Source organism: Ochotona princeps, chromosome 27 (assembly GCF_030435755.1).
Source record: "Ochotona princeps isolate mOchPri1 chromosome 27, mOchPri1.hap1, whole genome shotgun sequence".
Classification (NCBI taxonomy): domain Eukaryota; kingdom Metazoa; phylum Chordata; class Mammalia; order Lagomorpha; family Ochotonidae; genus Ochotona; species Ochotona princeps.
In genome coordinates this window covers 15,049,248-15,067,816 of record NC_080858.1, presented here as the reverse complement: position 1 = coordinate 15,067,816, position 18,569 = coordinate 15,049,248, and the positions used below count along the sequence as shown (strand labels likewise).

Below are 18,569 nucleotides of genomic sequence, written 5' to 3'. Positions count from 1 at the left end.
GCAATAAGTCAAAAGGGAAGTGGGTAAAGATTAAGAACTTCATTACTAAGGTGAAAGTGTTCAACAAACATTATTCAATTTTACTTCCTAAAAGCCAGAAATGAAACTAATAATAGATTATGATTTTTGTCAGATTTACAAAGATAAAACTACTGTTGTGTTCAGAAATGGAATTAAAATTTTGACACAATATTATATAATAATGATGGTACAATAAATGAAGTCTTCAGAAAAACATTGATTTTCTCAATTACTCATCAAATAATATTTTCAGGATTTCATTCTAAGGAGAGAACAACTGAAGTACTTAATGATTTACAAAAGAATTCTCACCCAAGTGCATTGAAAAAATTGAGAACAACCCAGACATTCTGTAAGGATGGGAAGATATATCAAGATATTAAGACTTCAATTGGCTAATCCTTCTTTTTGAACTATCGGGATCCCATCTGGGAGACAATTCTTGTCTCAGCTGCTCCACTTCCCTTCCAGCTCTCTGCTTGTCACCTGGGCAAGCAGTAGAGGAAGTCCCAAAGCCTTGGGATCCTGCACCTGCGTGGAAGACCTGGAAGAAGCTCCTGGCTCCTGGCTTTGGATCGGCTCAGCTCTGGCCATTGCAGTCACTTGCGAATGAACCAGACAATGGTAGATCCTCCTCTCTGGCTCTTCTTTTTCTCTGTAAATGTACGTTCAAATAAAAACAAGTAACTGTTTGTTTAAGCCCATCAAAAGAGGAAATAAAATATAAGTTTATTATGGTGCAAAAAAAATTGAAATCTATTCATAGTAGGATTATTCAGAAATGTAATGAAAAACACACATCATGAAAAAACTTGTGTATGATTTCAAAATAGTTTTGGTACTAAAATAAACACCTTTTTATTTCATTTTCAAGAACATTTTAAAGTATGTTCATAGGTACATATATATGAAGTGAAATATATCACATAGTTGTTAAAAGTAAGGATTTTTATATCCAAAATGGCATGGATGTAGACTAACAGTATTATTTAAGAGGGATGATTAAGATTGTAGATTGAAGCAAATTTGTTGACTAAGTAATCAGCAGGGTTTATTCAGAACCTAATTTTGTTTACAACCCATTCATGCATATATAAATTAAATGCCCGCAACACATACATATGCATATAAATCAAAATACTGGGAGAAAATCTACCTATCATAATTTGGCTATCACATTTCAGTATCTCCCCCACTTCTTTTTCACTTGAATTTATTTTGTCACATGTTCCTTTTATAGCAAAAAAAAAAAAGAAAGCCAAAAAACAGAGCAAAACAAAAAATTGAAACTACTTCATCAAATGTTCTGGGATATTTGACTTCTGAAACCCATGACTGATTAATTGGAAAACGACAGAAAGGGATGGTTTTCCCACCACTAACAATTCATCTTTAGCAACTCAGCAACTGCAGAGCAGATCTGATTTTAGCAGCTGTGTAACTTATTGGAAATCAGGTGTCAACTACAGATCTATTCCTATGTGTTATTCTAGAATTTGTAACAGGGCTGACACTGTGGCACAGTGGGTGAAACCATGGCCTGTGACAGCAGAGCATCCCACGTCAGAACACTGGTTTGAGTCCCAGCTTTGCTACTCTTTATTGAGCTCTCTACTAATGTGCCCAGGAAAACAGTGGAAATGGCCCAGGGACGGTTCCTGTAACCCATATGGGAGACCGTGATGGAGTTCCAGGTTTCTGGTTTTGGTCTAACCTAGTCTGTTGCAGGCTTTTGGAGAATGAATCAGTGGCCAGAAGATCTCTTTCTCTCACTCTCTTGCTTTCTCATTTTGTCTTCTGTAAGTAAAGGAAATCGCTTTTTAAAAGAAATGGAATTTATAATACACCAAATGATCAGAAGTAGTTGAGTCTGGACACTCAGATTCACTCAGTTCAGTGCTAAATTACTCTAATCCCTACTAAAAGTACAGATTTATCAAGTGTCTCAAATATTCATGAAATTATGTCAAATGCTGCTGCATATTGCTTTTAATTTGAGAGAAATTTCAACTTTCTTTACCGTGAAGAAATTGCAGAATTTCTGTTTTTTTTTTTTTTTTTGTTAAATCCAATTTGGTTTGAATTAACAGATTCTCAAACTTCATAAAATGTATCTTTTGGAATCTCTTCTGATGATAGTTGGACACAGGAATAGTTATTTTTCTCTTCAGTAGATTTTTAAAAGGTTATTTTGCATTTCTGGTGATCTAGCAAATGTACAAAATTGTTGAGACAAAATGGAAATGGGTTTGTGTCCTGCTTTATTTTGGTCACACTTTTCATTTTTCTATCAGCTTTTTCACTGGAAAGTGAGCATTGTGCAATTAAAAGGATGTAACTGTGAGTTATACCTAAGGTTGATTTGCTTCTGAAACATGGGAAATAAACTCAGTGTAGTGAAAACAAAAAAAAAAGCTTTGGAATCAAGAATTCACCCTTGCTTCATGATTTTGGCTACTTAAACTTTCTGAGATGATTTTCTTCCAGTATATATTGGGGTTACAAATATCTACCCCCAAAGAATTATTGTGAAGATTTAACGAAATAATATCATCATGAACTGCATAGAGCAATGTCTGCCTATAACTGACACTTAATAAATGTTAATTTCTTTCCTTCCTCCTTTCAGTAACCTGATTTAAATGCTTCATTTGAGATTCATAGCTCTCCTACCTGAGTTAATTTTTAAAACACATTAATTTTCATGATACCTGAAGGAAATAATACCTAACAACTATATTCTTTGACTTTTCCATCTTTTTTTGTTTTCATTTTTATCTAATAAGAGCTCACATTATAATTACTCTCAATTTACAGACAAGGATATCAGAGGCCCAGAGTAACTGAGCTGCTAGCCTAAAGTTATGGAAAGGAGAAAAAAAATCAATATTCGTTGAATGAATGGGGGAGCTGAGGCTGGGCCAGATCCACACCTGCTCAATACTTTCCTGTGGATCACAAGCCCTGCAGCATTTCAGTTTGCATTTCTAGTTCTTTGGAATTGTGGATAAAAATTAAGACAGATTGCTATTTCCAGGAAGTGACACTATACCTTTCAAGATCGTAGGGAAAGTGCTGGTCAATATAATCTTTGACATAATCTCAGGCTTGCTTATGAGGGTGAATTCATTCTCTTGAAGAGCACTGGGAGGTAAAAATCCATCAAGATAGTCTGTTCTCCCGATGATGTCAGTGAATTATCATGGAAATGAGTTTTAGAAGAGAGGCAATGCTTTGTGAGAACAGCCAGATAATGCCATTAGCGATGAACTGTAATCGTTATAACATTAGTCAAATGAATATATCTGATATTAATTTGAGTGTCACATATTTCTATAAGATTCTTCTTGTTAATTAAATATCAGTCTTAGCATCAATAATTCAGTATCTAGCAAATGCCTGCACATAGTAGGAACCCAGTATGTATTTGTGGAATGAACTAATGATTCAATCTCTAAGTAGAGTTATTGAATATAATAAAATATTGAGTTTAAATAGTTTCGTGGATATAAGAGGAGCAGATTTTTGCCCAGACTCTATCTGTTCAGATTGTTCTTCATTTGTGGTTCCAGTTGCTAATGGTGCAGATTTATTAATTTCAGAATTTTAGAAGAAAACCTTTTTCATTTTTAGTATATTTGAAGGAAAATAGCCATTTTCCTCAAATTTATTCAAAGGAACAATTTGTTCTTTTCATCCCATGTCTGTGGTCTTTCAACCAGTTAATCTCCCAGACATCTCCATGCCCGCACTGAACACCTGAACATGGGCGAAGTCATGCTTTTGGCAGTTTTTTATAATGCTTCGTGAATACAAACATCAATGAAGGTGAACAGTGCCAGCAATCTTCACAGTTATCTGTGAATCATAGTTCTTGCTTTTGCATTAACAAATTCAAATCTCTCAGTGCTTCTTATTCCTCATTTGCATCCTAATTTTCTTGGCTCCCATAGGTGTGGATCTATGAAAAAAAGTGGGAAGTTTCAAAAGGCCATGCCAGTATCTTCCCGATACCAGAACTACACGTCTGTTTGCACCTGAACCCATCCTCTCTTTTGTTTTGGTGCTGGAAAGATGTACCCAAGGAGAGCAGAGAGCAAGTTCAGCCCTTGCCTCTGGCTCAATGTATGATCTTTCCTCTGCGTGTGATCTGCCATCTCCCATCCTCACTTATGAGGGATTCTTCATCACACCTGTTTCAACACTGAAGTGGCTTCGATGCTAAGTCACGTGGACACGTTCCTTCATCCTACTAGATCCTACAAGAGCATTTGTAAAGTTTACCATTCCTTGTGTGAAACAATCTGCTTTCTTACATATGCAAATATAAAGTCTATAAAAAGTTCATGAAAATGCATAGTATGAAAAAAATCTATGTGTAGATTTCAAGATTTTTTTTTGGAATGAAAACAAGCTCATCCTTTAATTCTGTGTGCAATTTTAGAAGTACTTTCCTGTGTGTATGTGTGTGTGTGTGTGTGTATAATTCATGGAAAATTCATATTGACAAAAGACTATGCAAAAATTTCAAGAAGTTTAGCACCAAACAAACATCTTCAATTCCATTTTTCTGTGAACTTTTGGAGGCATTTCTCTGTGTGTGCTTGTATATAAAATTGCTTTACCTTCCATCACCCTTAATGTTACTGCTTTTGTTTTTCTTTTTTTAGCACCTATTTATTTTTCCCAGTTTAACTGAAAAATTCAGACTTTTCAGATTTATTTATTTTTATTGCCAAGTCATATATATCTGCTAATTTACTCTCCAAGCAGCTGCAGTTCCTAGAGCTGGGCCAATCTGAAGTCAGGAGCTTCTTCCAGAATCCAGGAGCTTCTTCCAGGTCTCCCACGCAGGTGCAGGGTCCCAAGAATATGAGCCATCCTCTACTCCTTTCCCAGGTCACAAGAAGGGAGCTGGAAGGGAAGTGGAGCAGTTGGGATATGAACCGGCGCCCATATGGGATCCCAGTGCATGCAAGGAGAGGACTTTAGCCACTAGGCCATTGCACCTTGCCCAAAATCTGGAATCTTAAACACTAATAGCTGAACCTAAGCTCTTGATGTAAATTTGAAGAAACACCTCTCTAAACATGAGTTCCGGATGTCCCTGAGACTCCTTCAAGTTTCCTGGAGGTGCAGATTCCTAATTCACCAGCGATTTATTTATTGATTCATGCCAGCATGTCCTTCAGTGGCTTTAATAATCACAGATATTTAAATGTGAATTTAAAGAGATCTTATTTTTGATTTAAAATGCTATTGATTAGAATTAAACATCTAAATCCTGTGTTCCTTTCCTGAATTCTGAGAAAGAACTCCATGGGGACATGCGAATATGAAGCCTGACCTCTTGATTTTTGCACCGTTTTCCCTTTTCTTTTCTACTTTTGCTTTGTATCTTTCAACTACTTGTACATCCATAACTAAGATGTCATTTTTTTTCACCAAGTTCTGCTTTGTTATTTTTGTCAAAAGCTAAGTTCGAACTCACGAACGTGAGAAAAATTGATCTGGTTGCTAATGGGATATAGTCAAAATAGGCAGTTTGACTTCTTTGCTTCTTTATATTAGCATTGCTACTTTTAGATAAACTATTCCTGAAATGATTAGTGTAGGAGGATGGGTTTAGTCTTTATCTTTTCCTTTAAAGCACTCAGAGTTAGAGATCCCAGAAGGATCAGTTTTCTCACTTGTACTGAAAATGTCACTCTAACAGTTATCTGTCTGCATAGTCAAGTTTGGAGAAATCTTTTGAATTTACTGCATTTACACTGTTCTCCGTCATGGTGCTAAAAATGACTTATGCAGCTTGGAGGCTGTGATAGCTGACCTTCGTTTCCAATGATACACTAACACACACACACACACACACACACACACACTCACACTCACACACACATGTTCAACTGACATGAGTTCTTAAAGACTGGACATATTCTACATGCTAAATGAAATGCTGAGGGTTGTAGGTTCCTAAATATTTACTTAGAGTTTTCACTTCATTATGGTCATATCTATAAAAAACAAAGACAAAAAAAATATTGCTTGGATAGATTAAATCCGTTTTCAGCTGAGGTCATTTTAATACATGAAACAATTTTATATTAAAAAAATCTCTGAGATTAGGACTAGTTAGGCTGTTAGTTAATGGTTAAGACAGCCATGTCCTGTTTCACAGTAGCAGAATTCAGTGACTGGGTGCAGCCCCACACTACAGCTTTCTGTGATTTCAGATTCTGGGAAATAGCAGTGATGGCTCAAGCAATTCCGTAACTGACAAAAAACAACTAAATTGAATTCCTGGCTTTTAGCTTTAACCCAGCCCAGTGACCCTGGCTACTTTGGACATTTGAGAGGTGAACCAGCAGAAGAAAATTAACTTTCTCTCCCAAATAAATAAAAATTAAAGAAAAATAATTTCTGGCATTGACATTTTTGCCAACTTTATGTTATCTTATCCGCTCATCATCTATGAGAAAGTGAAGTGCATCGTGTTCTTTTTTAATTAAGATGAAGCAGTCTTAGAGAGATAATGACCCACACTGAGTTATACTTATTTCAAAGGGTTGTTCTTTTTAGGGACCCTAATTAATCGGTATAAACCAGCATGGCATCACTAGAAGCAAGTCATCAAAATGAACCTCGTTTCCTTTCTTCATAGATGCTGTCCTGATAGCTAAAAGAATAGAATATATCTACGTCTGTCACAAACACAGACATGTCCTATTTGCAAAAGAACATGACAGAGTTTCCTGTGATGTCATTTAGGGAATGATGGAGAAATGTGAGGGCTGAATGAGTGTAATTAGGTGCGTTGGGAGCTGATTACATCCAAAGGGGAGGAATCATTGATTGTCATTAACTTGCAATGAAGTCTCTAGGAATTTTCTGTAAGGCTCTATTTTTGGTCCTGTCCAACTCAACAATTTTATCAATTACCCGGAAGATGTCTGGAAGTTTGCTTACTAAATTTGCAGATGACACAAAACTAGTAAAGGAGCAAAGATTAGTAATTCAGTGCATGACAGAATCAAGTTTCAAAATGTCTGTTTTTAGGATGATGGGGTGACATCTGTTAAGAATAAAGTCCTTCATTTAATTGGAGGAAAAATTGTAATAAGGTGAGTGGAACTGAACTGAGGGCAATTGCTGCAAAGAAAAAAAAGGGTTTGGGGCTTTGATTGGCCATCAGCATGATACATCTGCTGGAAAAGTCAAAGATTCTCTGTTGGCATTCAGAGAGAGAGAGAGAGAGAGAGAAAGAGAGAGAGAGAGATTGCGAGAGAGAGAGAGAATGAAAGTAACATGCCTATCTTGGCTGTATCTATCTTGACTAATTTGTTCTATTTTGGAAACTATACTTTAAGAACGCTACTTAAGGAAAAATTTTAAAAAATCATGCGCTATAAGGAGTGATTTGTCCATGAAACAGAAGTAGATCATGATTGCTATCTTAATTGAGCACTTACTTTACATATTAATTACTTAATCCGCAGAACAACATAATGAATTATTTATGTCACTACTGACGTGGACACTGGAAACAAAGACAATCTCACTTTGAATACAGGTGTTCTGACTCTAGTCTCTTAATCACTACTCGTTATTTCTCTGAATATTTACCAAATGTTTGAAGAGTGACTGTGTGAACGGAAAATTGTACTTACTATCTATATCAAAGTAAGTAATTTTTCTAGACTGTAGAAGGTCTTTCTTTGGTACAATATTAGGCTACACAAGCACTTTGGTTTATTTTTTCTGCCTTTATTATACTTTAAAAATAAGAATATCAGTTACAAGATTGCTGTAATAAGTGCAATAATATAATTAAAAACTGTCACATTGTCAGTGAAAATTTAAATTTTCTGTGAAATATTTTTGTAAGAATAGCTGTGTGTAATATTGTCTGAACAGGTTCCTGGGAGGTAAAAACTCTCCTCTGATTAGCGTGTCTGTTATTTATATTGGGTCTCTTGGACCCTATGTGCCAATGAGTTATCTCATAGAAAGACCCTAGAGAGCTTATGTTAATGAAGTGACTCCAAGTGGGGGCTGGCCAGAGAGAAAGACCAACTATGTGACCCAACGGATGGAGATTCAAGCTGCCCAAATTCTGGGAAGGGTTGGGGGTTAGAGAGTGAGTTGAAGCAACAAGCCATAATTCCGTCAACGCTGTCAGTGTGATGAAGACAGTCACAACACTGGATGCTGAAAGTCATTTGGCATTTCTGGTTGGCAACATTCTTTTATTGCCACACAGGTGTGTGTTGGCAGGGAGCTGGGTCCCTGAGGATGAAGGAGGTCTCACTTCTGAAACCTTCCTGCTTGGCGTTGCCTGTCTTTTCCCTTTAACTCAGTCTGATTTGTATTCTTTTATTTTGTTGCATCTGTAATCATAAGCATTTTGCCTCTTTAAGTTCTGCAACCAATCTAAGCAGATGATCAAGCTTGAGGAAGTCCCTCATCTCGACAGACGTTTAGTTAAAAGTGATGGCAGGCCTGGGACTCTGCAAGTGTGTAGCTGTATCTAAAATACCGGCCAAATTGAAGAGGATCTGATGATATTTGTTCTGACTCCAGGTTACACCAAATGTAGATTTACATAAAAGATATCCTGGTAGCAATATTTGACTTTGTAGTTTTAGAGTATGTCAGATGTAACTTGTTTATACTTTTTTTTCCTTTTTATTTGAAAGGCAGCATTACAGAGAGGGAGAGAGATCTTCCACCTGCTGGTTCACTTCCCAGACTGGTCACAATATCTGGAACTGAGCCAATCCAAAGCCAGGAGATTTTTTCCCAGGTTTTCCAAGTGGGTACAGGGACTCAAGGTCTTGAACCAACCTCTGCTGCTTTCACAGGTCATAAGCTAGGAGTTCTAGTGGAAGTAGAGAAGCCAGGACAAAAACCCATATCCAAATGTAATGCCAGTGCCACAGGCAGAGACTTGACCTACTATGCCGTAACACTAATCCTTGTAGAAATTTGTTTTTAGCAATTTTTTAGAAGTATCTCCATTGAGTAAAGTGAAGGAAGAAAATATAAGTACAACACTTAAAATATTTTGGTTACAGAATTCGGTAAAGCTTTTCCAGTCTATCTTACAAAATCTTTGAGGCAATACTAGACCTCTTTGTATATAACAGAAGTTATCAACTTGGTGCAGTTCAATAAGTTAGTTATACTGGGTTGGAGTTGAGAGCTTTGAGAACTGGAATCATATATTACACAATTCTTTGTAGCACAGAGCATGACCTAAAGTAAATATTCAAGGTGTATTTTTGCTTAACTTTTTCTGGTAAACACAGAACGTGCAGGATCTGGTCTGATCAGCCATCCATCGAAGATTAGCGTCTTTTTTTCTTAGAATCTATAGTGTCTGTTCTCTTGCTTATTATATCCTTTAGCATCCATTGATTTTTACTTATTTGAAAGCTAGAAACAGGAGATCTTCCACTTGCTGTTTCCCTCCCCACAGGCCTACAACATCTGGGGCTGGACATAGCTGAGGCAAGAAACCCTGGATCACCCATGTGAGTTATGGAGGGCCAAACATTTGGGCTATCACTTGTTGCCTGTTGGAGCACACATCACAAGAAGCTGGGCAGCAGTGTAGGAGTGGAACTACAACTGCTGTGCTAAATGCCCACATTTATTGTTCTTAGTTTTTTTTTTGTTTCCCTGCCCTCTGAAAGTTTTGTGGGAGATTAGAAGGTTTTATTATTATTGAATCCTAGTCTTCAATATAGTGCCTGAAGCAGAGTGAGTCCTTGATAAATATTTTATGAAAGGGGACTTGGTATTAAGACTAATTTTTTTTCACATCAAAGTTATTTTGTTCTATAATATGAAAGCAGGTAAATTAAATTTGCCTTTTAAAAAAAAGATAATATGAACAATATATCTTTATTTACTTCAAAGTGAATAAATCTGTTTGAACATAGATAAGAAAAAAAAGCTTGTAATATTCTCCATAAGATAAGCAAAAGTAAATTAAAATAAAATGTAAGTTATATGAACATTTCAGAACAAATAAAGAAAAAGTTTCTGAATTTGGAAATTACTAAAGGCATTTCACTGTGGCAGTTCATCATTATCACCAGGCTGTCTGATTTTTTTCACTGATATTTATAACTAAAAATGAATAAATTGATGTTTGCATTTGAATTTTTCAAATTTTTAAATCCTGTTAACCCAAATCTACTTGGAAAACTTTCCAAGATAATTTGCTGTTCAACTCACAATTACTCTTAAGCTATATAGACAAGATCCTTAGATAAGATTCTTTGTAGATTATAAAGAAACAATGTAATCCCCTCCTACATTCATACAGGTTTCAACTTTTCTAAGAATTGTCCATATCAGTTACAAATCATTATTAAATATGATCTCATCGAAAAACCTAATAACATAATGACCAGTTTGTTTAATCTATACTAAAGAAAGGTGGCAGACAGTGTCTCATGAGAAGTGACATTCTGTAATTACCTCTTCCTATCAAAAGAAAAACAATTCGCAGGAATTAATGAATACAGCAAGAGTCTATTTCCTATCTTAATTCTATCTTAATTGCAAAAGTGGATCAATTAAAAAAAACTTTACTGGTAAAACCCCTCTATTGAGGTTTTGTTCCTGAGTTCCCTAGTCATCGAATCCATATATATACATAGCATGAATCTGCTTTTACCTTCTGAAATGAGATAAACCAGCTCCACAGAAGTGCACCTGTTAAACAACCAACTCCATTGAGTAGGGTCAAAACATTCATAGAAAGTTTTCTGATGGTGTTGGGAACATATCTGGACAATATCATAGAAACCGAGAAAAAAAAACAGGAGGTCAGAACTTGCAACATTTAAAACACTTTCAAAGCTACTGTTCAAATGAATCAAATTGTTCAGATGTCAGAAACAATTTTTTAATGATGCAGATTTGCGTTGTACTTTGTGGATGCTACTATAGTAAGATATATTTTGATACAGCTCAAAGATGTGTTCCAAAAAATAAAATAATGTAAATCTTGCCCTTAGAGAGCTATGAAGAGAATTTGATTACTTGGTGGATGACTGTCCTAATCTATTCACTTAAATTTCACTCCCAGTTGAGTATTTCTGATGGATTTTGGATTGAACTAAGACCTGTACTAGATAATATCATGACAATCTATCAGTGAGAGCTATGATTCTGTGATTTGGTGTAAATCATAGGCTTTTTTTTTAAGGAGAGCCTGGATTTATTGGGTAACATTTGCATAGAGGCTAAGAGCATGGAGTAAGACTACCTTTTGCTAAAACCCCATGACTATGATCTACTTTCTCTGTAGCTTTAGATAAGACACTTGCACTTTCTAGGCCTCATTGTCCCTCTCTGCAGAGCGGGATCAGTATCATTTGTCACATGCAGAGGTTCTTTTAGACTTGATGTCATGGACATTAGGTACTTAGTACAACACTGATTGTGGATGTAGAAGACAGGTCAGCTATTTTAACACTATGAAGCTTACCAAGTCTAATTGCTTCCACTTGGGCCAGGTTCTGAGCGAAGTTCTTTGATTATGTCCTATGATAACCCTGACAGTCATACTTTAGGTTTTGAGTCTCCAAAATGGTTATTTTTTCTTCCTAAGTCATTATTATAGGACTAGTAATGATGGTAGCAAGAGGTTGCAAGAAAATCGTTTAAAAAAAAAGGTTTCAAAATTTCAATTAAAGGGGATGTCATTGAAGCACAGCATGGTTGGGCCGCTGCTTGCAATGCTAACCTCCCTCGTCAGGGTGCTGGTTAGTATAGGGGCTATTGTGCTTCCACGGCAGCTCCCTGCTCACTGATGTGCTTGGGAAGTAAGGGGACATAGCCAGTGCTTTGACCTCTGTGACCTATGTAGCAGACCAGCATGAAGTACCTGGCTGTGGCCTTGGGCCTGACCCAGTCCTGGCTTTTGTGGTTATTTGGGGGATTGAACCAGCAGAAGGAAGATATCTCACTGTTTCTTCCTCCTTTTCTGCCTTTCAAATAAAATAAACTGCAAAATGCTTTCAATTAGAATCTGTTGACAATTGGAAATATATATATATATATATATATATACATGATTTTGTGTACACTGTATTAACATAATGTACTGAATGAATCAGAGCTTGGATTCAACAAATTTGGTCATACCTTGAAACTTATTGAAGCTGAAAGATTCAGATGAGTTTATTACGTTATTTTTATCATATATGTGACAATATAATCAACATTAATCAGTCTTAGCTTTGAGTAATTGATTTGATCATTAGTTTTCTTCTACTCTATTTTTCTTCAATTCTTATATTTTGCAAATCCTCTATAATTCAATCATTAATAAATATTAGACCTGATTTGATAAAAGAAAGAGACAATTGAAAGCAGATGTGCCAGACAAATGCAGAACCTTTATTTTCTTTCTTTTTCCATACAAAGAAAGAAATTTTATTATCTCATTCCCTCCCTCTCAGGAATATCTTAGTCCTGGTTTTCCCAGGAAAACTCAACATATGCCCAGTGAACTAACACACAGTACACAGATGTTCATGACTCTGCATTACTTCACCATTTCTGTTTCCCTTTCTGTATATCCTCCACTAATTTTTATTTTGTCATCCAACAAACGTTTAAAAGAGTATTTATCTGTGTTCCAAAGTTGGCATGTGTTGATAGTAAGAAAAGATGTTAGTTGATCTTTTCTGGATTTTAAACTCAGGGGTGGGGAGCAGAAAGCAGGGATAAGCATGTTACAATGGGCAGTGCCCAACAAGTGCCAAGATGCTATAAATACTGATTGGAGATGAAGATGCAATGGGGATGAATACAGGACGGGTGAGAAGTGCTTCCAGTGCTGATAGTAGTGACTCAGCTCTTCGTCAGGCACAAATCACCAACAGAATCTGGAGTTGTGTCTACTCCTTGGAGAATTCCAAGGAAGACCCAAGTGATGGCATGAGGTAACACAGAAGATGCTTTGGGAAGAAATGCTTCACAGTTACAGAAATGATTGGGCTTCTCAACTTTCCTCTCTGTAAATATGGAAAGACAAATACCTGCAGAAAGAGCAAGTAGGTCTATTTCTTTTCCTGAGAAAAGGCAGAATGTACAAGCCCATTATTACTCTGCTGGTTAATTATTAATTCTATGCTTTCTCTTGCTAGAACTTCTGGTGTGGTATATAATTCATGAACGCAGTTTGCCAGCTCTCTGCCTGCTGGTTAATCTCTCTTTGGTGTCATTTTAGTAGTTTTTTTTTTAAGCCTCCAGCTCCCTTTTATAGCACCTAGCTTTTTCAAGTCCTTAACTCTCTGGTTTCAGGCATCTAATGTGCATGTTCTGATCTTTTTCAACTTTAGTGATCATCAACTTGATTTCTTACATTCCAAGATACTTCTTTCAGCTTCTTATAGCAAAGATATTAACAATGAGCTTGTCACTATACTGAAATTCCCATTATACTATGAAGACACAATAGAATTATTCAAAGTGAAACTTAGTCTTCTTGCCAATGAGAGCTAAAAATGTGCCTCCAGGTAGTAGCTGGTTAGTTTCTGCAAAGACACCTCCTCATAGCGCATGCAGAATCTACAAAACACAGGGCCATAAACACATTCCTTAGGCACCTGCTACTTGGCTCCATGGTTCGAAATTTTCTTTTCCACTCCCATTGTGTGCAGGCAGCAAAAGCATTTTATTGTGTGCAGTGAGATGCTGTTTGGAACAAGTAAAGGAGAAGTATCACAGCCTCTGAAAATGGAACTCTCTCCTATTTCCACTTTCAAACCATTATTCCTAAGAAATTTCATCTTTAAAATCTCATAATATCAGGCTGTATCATCTATTACCTTATTACCCATCAATCTCCAAGACATTTGTTCCTGTTTGTCAAGCTTGTCAGTGGCTATGCTCATTGTCACACTTATAAACACTACTTCTGGCTTAATGCACAGCAACATTAACATATATGTAGATCATCCTTCCAGACAAACTTACAAATCCTGCTTTCTCACTTCCTGATCTCTTGTATGCATATCCTCTACTGTATCCTAGTTTCTACTCCACTTTTATTCATGATCACAGCGTATGCTTCACACTGCAGACCCACGGGATGGTCAACTATGGTCAGATAATGTACAACTCGACACAGGTTTTTGAAAAGCTCTTTTAAAACACAGACAGTATCATATACTGTCCATGACTGCTGTGGCACCATGATGACATTGTTGAATAAAGACCAGCCTTTAAAGCCTATTAACTAGCTGACACTTACTGAAAAATATTTGCCAACCATGCCCTGAGTCAATAACCATGCCCTGAATCAACTCACTGCTTCCTCCTATGAGTACCACCTTCTGTCCTTCCAACTTGGCTGGCTGCTACTCAACCACAAAAACACTATAAAGTCTACTTCAGCAGAACTTCTATATGATTTTTGTTGTTTGAGTTTTCTTGCCGATATATCTTCAGCTCCTGCAGCAGTGTCAAGCGCACAGTAGATGCCCATACAATATTTTGTAAAACAAATGAAGAATTACAAATTATGAGACAGTAAGGTAGCTGCTGCTACAACTAAAACATTGCAAAAACACTCTACTGCTTTCTTTTTTTCTCTCTTGTAGCACATCTCCAATGTACACAGGGCCTAGCCAGATAAAATAAGAGAACTGGTGTCTGTGGAGTGACCCACTGTATGTTCTTGCTCAATGACATCAGTACAGATTGTTGACAATAATTTGAATACTACATTTGTCCTGCCATAGAAAAGTAGCTGTAGATGTCATTATGGGTCAAGAATCAGAACAGAACCAAAAGGAACTGGAACTGTATTCAGAGGTGAACTCTTGTAGTGTCTTTCACTACTGTAAGGAATTTGCTTTGTGGTGTAATTGTTAAGTAGTGGAATGGTAGGACTTACACCTTTAGAAAAGCATTATAGTTCTTTAAAAGATAAATGTTTCCAGAGAGGAAGCAGACCCAAGTTGGGAGATTCTGTTGAAAGACGATTGTGTTGGACACCAAGAGAATGATCAAAGAGATGGTGAGACTTGGCCAGGTCTAAATTGTATGCCAAGCAAAGAGTAAGACTTGCCTTTGGATTGCAGATGATATAAAGGAAAAAGTGGACTCTGTGAGAAAGACAATTCTGCTTACACTACTAGGCTTTCTGATATTTGAGTTTTTGGTAATAACAAGAGCCAAAAACAGCATAACTGACCTTAAGTCTTATGTCTGACACTGTTAATTCATGTGGAAAAATAATAGCATATCCACTCAATAGCTGATAATTTTTGTGCTATGTCTCTTGCTTTCTAAAAAATAATTTTACATCGTCCTTTAAGCAGCAGTTAATCATTTTATCAGTGGTGAGAAAGGATCAGAAATGCAGAGAAATTTTCCCAAGGTCAGCATCTGAATTATGCTTGCACTCAGGTCCAACTTGAAGACCACAGATTTTTTTTTTGTTTTTGTCCTTTTATTATTTTGAATTTTGTGGTCCATTTCCATAGGCGTTTGTGTTTTCTTCATCGATGTGTTGGTTATTCAGTGACGCATTTTTCGACTCCATGGTGCTGTAAAATGTAAAATTTTTGTTTTAACTTCATACCTGTTGTTGACTTTGTTTTGTGACTTCTCATTTGAAGGAATGTATAGTAATGGAGTAATGGAGACTATCATATTCAGGTGGGAAGATACAATGCAATAAGCATTTCTACTTCCGAATCAAAGATGGACTCCCAATAAAACTATTGGACATATATAGACAATGGGATGTTGGACTGTCTGACATTGTCTGTACAGTCTGTGCAGACTGATGGACTTAGGACTGCTTACAAAGGACTAGACTTTTGTAATAACATGGGAAAAATCAGTTAGGGGTGGGAATCTGGGGTGGGGTGGGGAAAGGTCATAGATCTTAACCATAAGGCTATATGACCTCCTGTTAAAGCAATACTTGATTTCATAGGTCAACACTTTCTTTCACATTTCATACCATATAACTTTTAAAAAGTAGCCCTTTGGGGACAGCATTGTGGTATAGCGAGAAAAGCCATCACCTGTACTACCAGCATCCACTAGGCTACTGGTTCAAGTCCTGGGTGCTCCACTTCCTATCCTGTTCCATTCTCATGTGCCTGGGAGAACAGCAGAAAATGCTTGAGTACTTGGGTCTTGCTTCCCGTGTAAGAGATCCAAAAGAAGCTCCTGAATCCTGGGTTCAACTTGGCCTACCTCTGGCTGCTGCAGCCATTTGGGGGAGTGAACCAGTGAATGGAAGAGCTCTCTTTCTCTGTTTCCCCCTCTTATTTTAATTCTCTGGCTTTCAGTACATAAATACGCAAATCTTCTCTCATTTCCGTTGCTTCATTCTCTAAAGCTGTAGTACGAGGGAAAAGGATAATTATTTATATTCTAGAGATCATAAGGATGAATCTTAGAGGTTAGATGAGTTCCCAAGATCACAGAGGTGGTAAATGAAACCTTGGAGATTAAACCAAATCTTCTTATGCCTAGCTCATCACTTCTATGGAAGCTAAATCAAATAACTTATCCAGACTTCAAATTTACTTATGAAATTACACATGAGCAAATCAAGGAAGGATGACTGTGATTTATAGTATATGTTCTGCCTTTTTAACAGTTGACAGTGTCAACTGACTTCTGATTGTTGAATCGTTTTTGTAAGCTACTTGTTAATTTGTTGTGGTATTCATTTATTATATTCCTTGATGACCTTACTCTACATCTTGCCCAGAGAATTTTGCTGCCTACTTTCAAAATTTTTCTAGAAACTCCACTAGGAAAGATCATTCACACTTCTTGATCATTGAACAATGATGTTCCCATAACAGAATTTTCCATAATAATCTCTTTTTGTAAAATATATGGAATTAAGTGATATAGCATGACCATAACTACATACAAATGTTTAAGCAAATTGCTTTATATCATATTTGTGTATGTGTGCAAGTATATGATTATTAAAATGTGTATACTTAAGGATTTTGTATGGGATAAGTGTTCTAACAGTTATATGTTGGTTAATAAACAGGAAAGACATTTGGAGGTAGAAAGACAAAGGTTATAAAAATATTGTTGGTGAAGTATAGTGGGGTCTTCAGTTATGACCAGGTATCCCTCTGCAGGAAAGTATAAGGCAAGTAGAAACATAAGATGTGATAGATTATACTGATTAAATATATAGACACACATGCACATTATTGTACTATAGGAAGTCACTTAAATTTTATAAATTTTAATGTGGTTAGTTTAATTAATATAAGCAATCTAGATAATCCAGAACCTTTGATATTAAATAAAATTATTTTGAATGTATCTTATGCAACATTAGTGATCACATTTAATCAAGTGTAATTTAATTTAAAGACGTTGAGTTATCTGAAAAATTGGCTCAAATATTCATTTCATTTGCATGTTTATACATGCTCACAGTATATTAAATTTCATCTTATCAGGGATGAGTGAGAGGGAGAGAGATGTAGAGAGGAATCCGAAAAGAGTGATTTGCTCTGAGCATTTGGAGTTGTCTTACTAAGTTTCAAGTTTTTTCCCCCCTCTTGTTAACCAAATGATGATAGCCTTTAACAAGGTTAGTAAATCCTTCATTCCAACTACACCTCGTGGGAACTAACAGTTGATCTGTGTGAGGTAGTGGAAGGTAGAGAAATGAAACATTTTAGGATGCAGCATTGCGTGAACTCCCAGGGGTGGCTCCCCAGTCGCTGCAGCTCTCCCTCTTGAGGTGACACGCTCTATGCAAAGGTCCACGGTGTTCTCACTTGACTTGATAAAGAAAAGTTACTCACAGGCAAGGTTTCCCAGAGTTTCAGCCACTCCAAGAAAAGCATCCTGAAGAACCAGGTGGATGCAGGGCATGGAGGAAATCGTGACTTTGCCTGAAAGGTGTTTCTCCATAGGAGGGAAGCATTTCCGGTGTATCTCAGCAAAGCCAGCAACCATCACAGACAGTGCAGCAGATTTCCAGTAACTGATGGAAAGTTATGCAAATAAATAAATAAATAAAGGAAGAGTGCATATCAGTTTAATAAACCGTGCATTCTATTGCTTATTTATGTAATTATTTATGAGACGGAGGGACAGACTGAGACAGACAGACAGATAAAAGGGTCAGACGAGCCCTCCAGCTCTTTGGTTCATGCCTCAAATACCTGCAGTAGGTGTGGATTGGGTTTGATGAAACCTGTTGCTGGGAACCTAATCCAGGTCTCACTTAGAGGTGATAGAAACCCAACCACTTGAGTCATCACTGTGTCTGCATTAGCAGGAATTGAGTCAGGAGCCAGAGCTGAATATGATAAGGAATGTGGACAGCCCAATATGCGATCTCAGCTGTAAACCAGATACCTGCCCTCACAGCATTTGTTAAAGCAAAGGCCGTGTTTCCCAACTGTTTTGTGGTGATTTCCTGTGGAATAGCCAGACACCAAGTAACTGTTGTTTGGGCAGGCAGTGCTAGATTCTAACTGGAGAGACGGCCAAGTTGACTTCCTATTGCCTGA

General features: G+C 36.8%; 1 protein-coding gene across 1 annotated transcript in view; it reads right to left on the bottom strand.

Moving 5' to 3' along the window:
* SLC15A5 (solute carrier family 15 member 5) overlaps positions 1-18,569 on the bottom strand; it is a 70,617-nt gene that overhangs the window by 15,140 nt on the left and 36,908 nt on the right. The window contains 3 exon segments of the mRNA XM_058655683.1: positions 10,709-10,735; positions 10,738-10,746; positions 17,856-18,043. Of these exon segments, the coding sequence (XP_058511666.1) occupies positions 10,709-10,735; positions 10,738-10,746; positions 17,856-18,043 (224 nt within the window).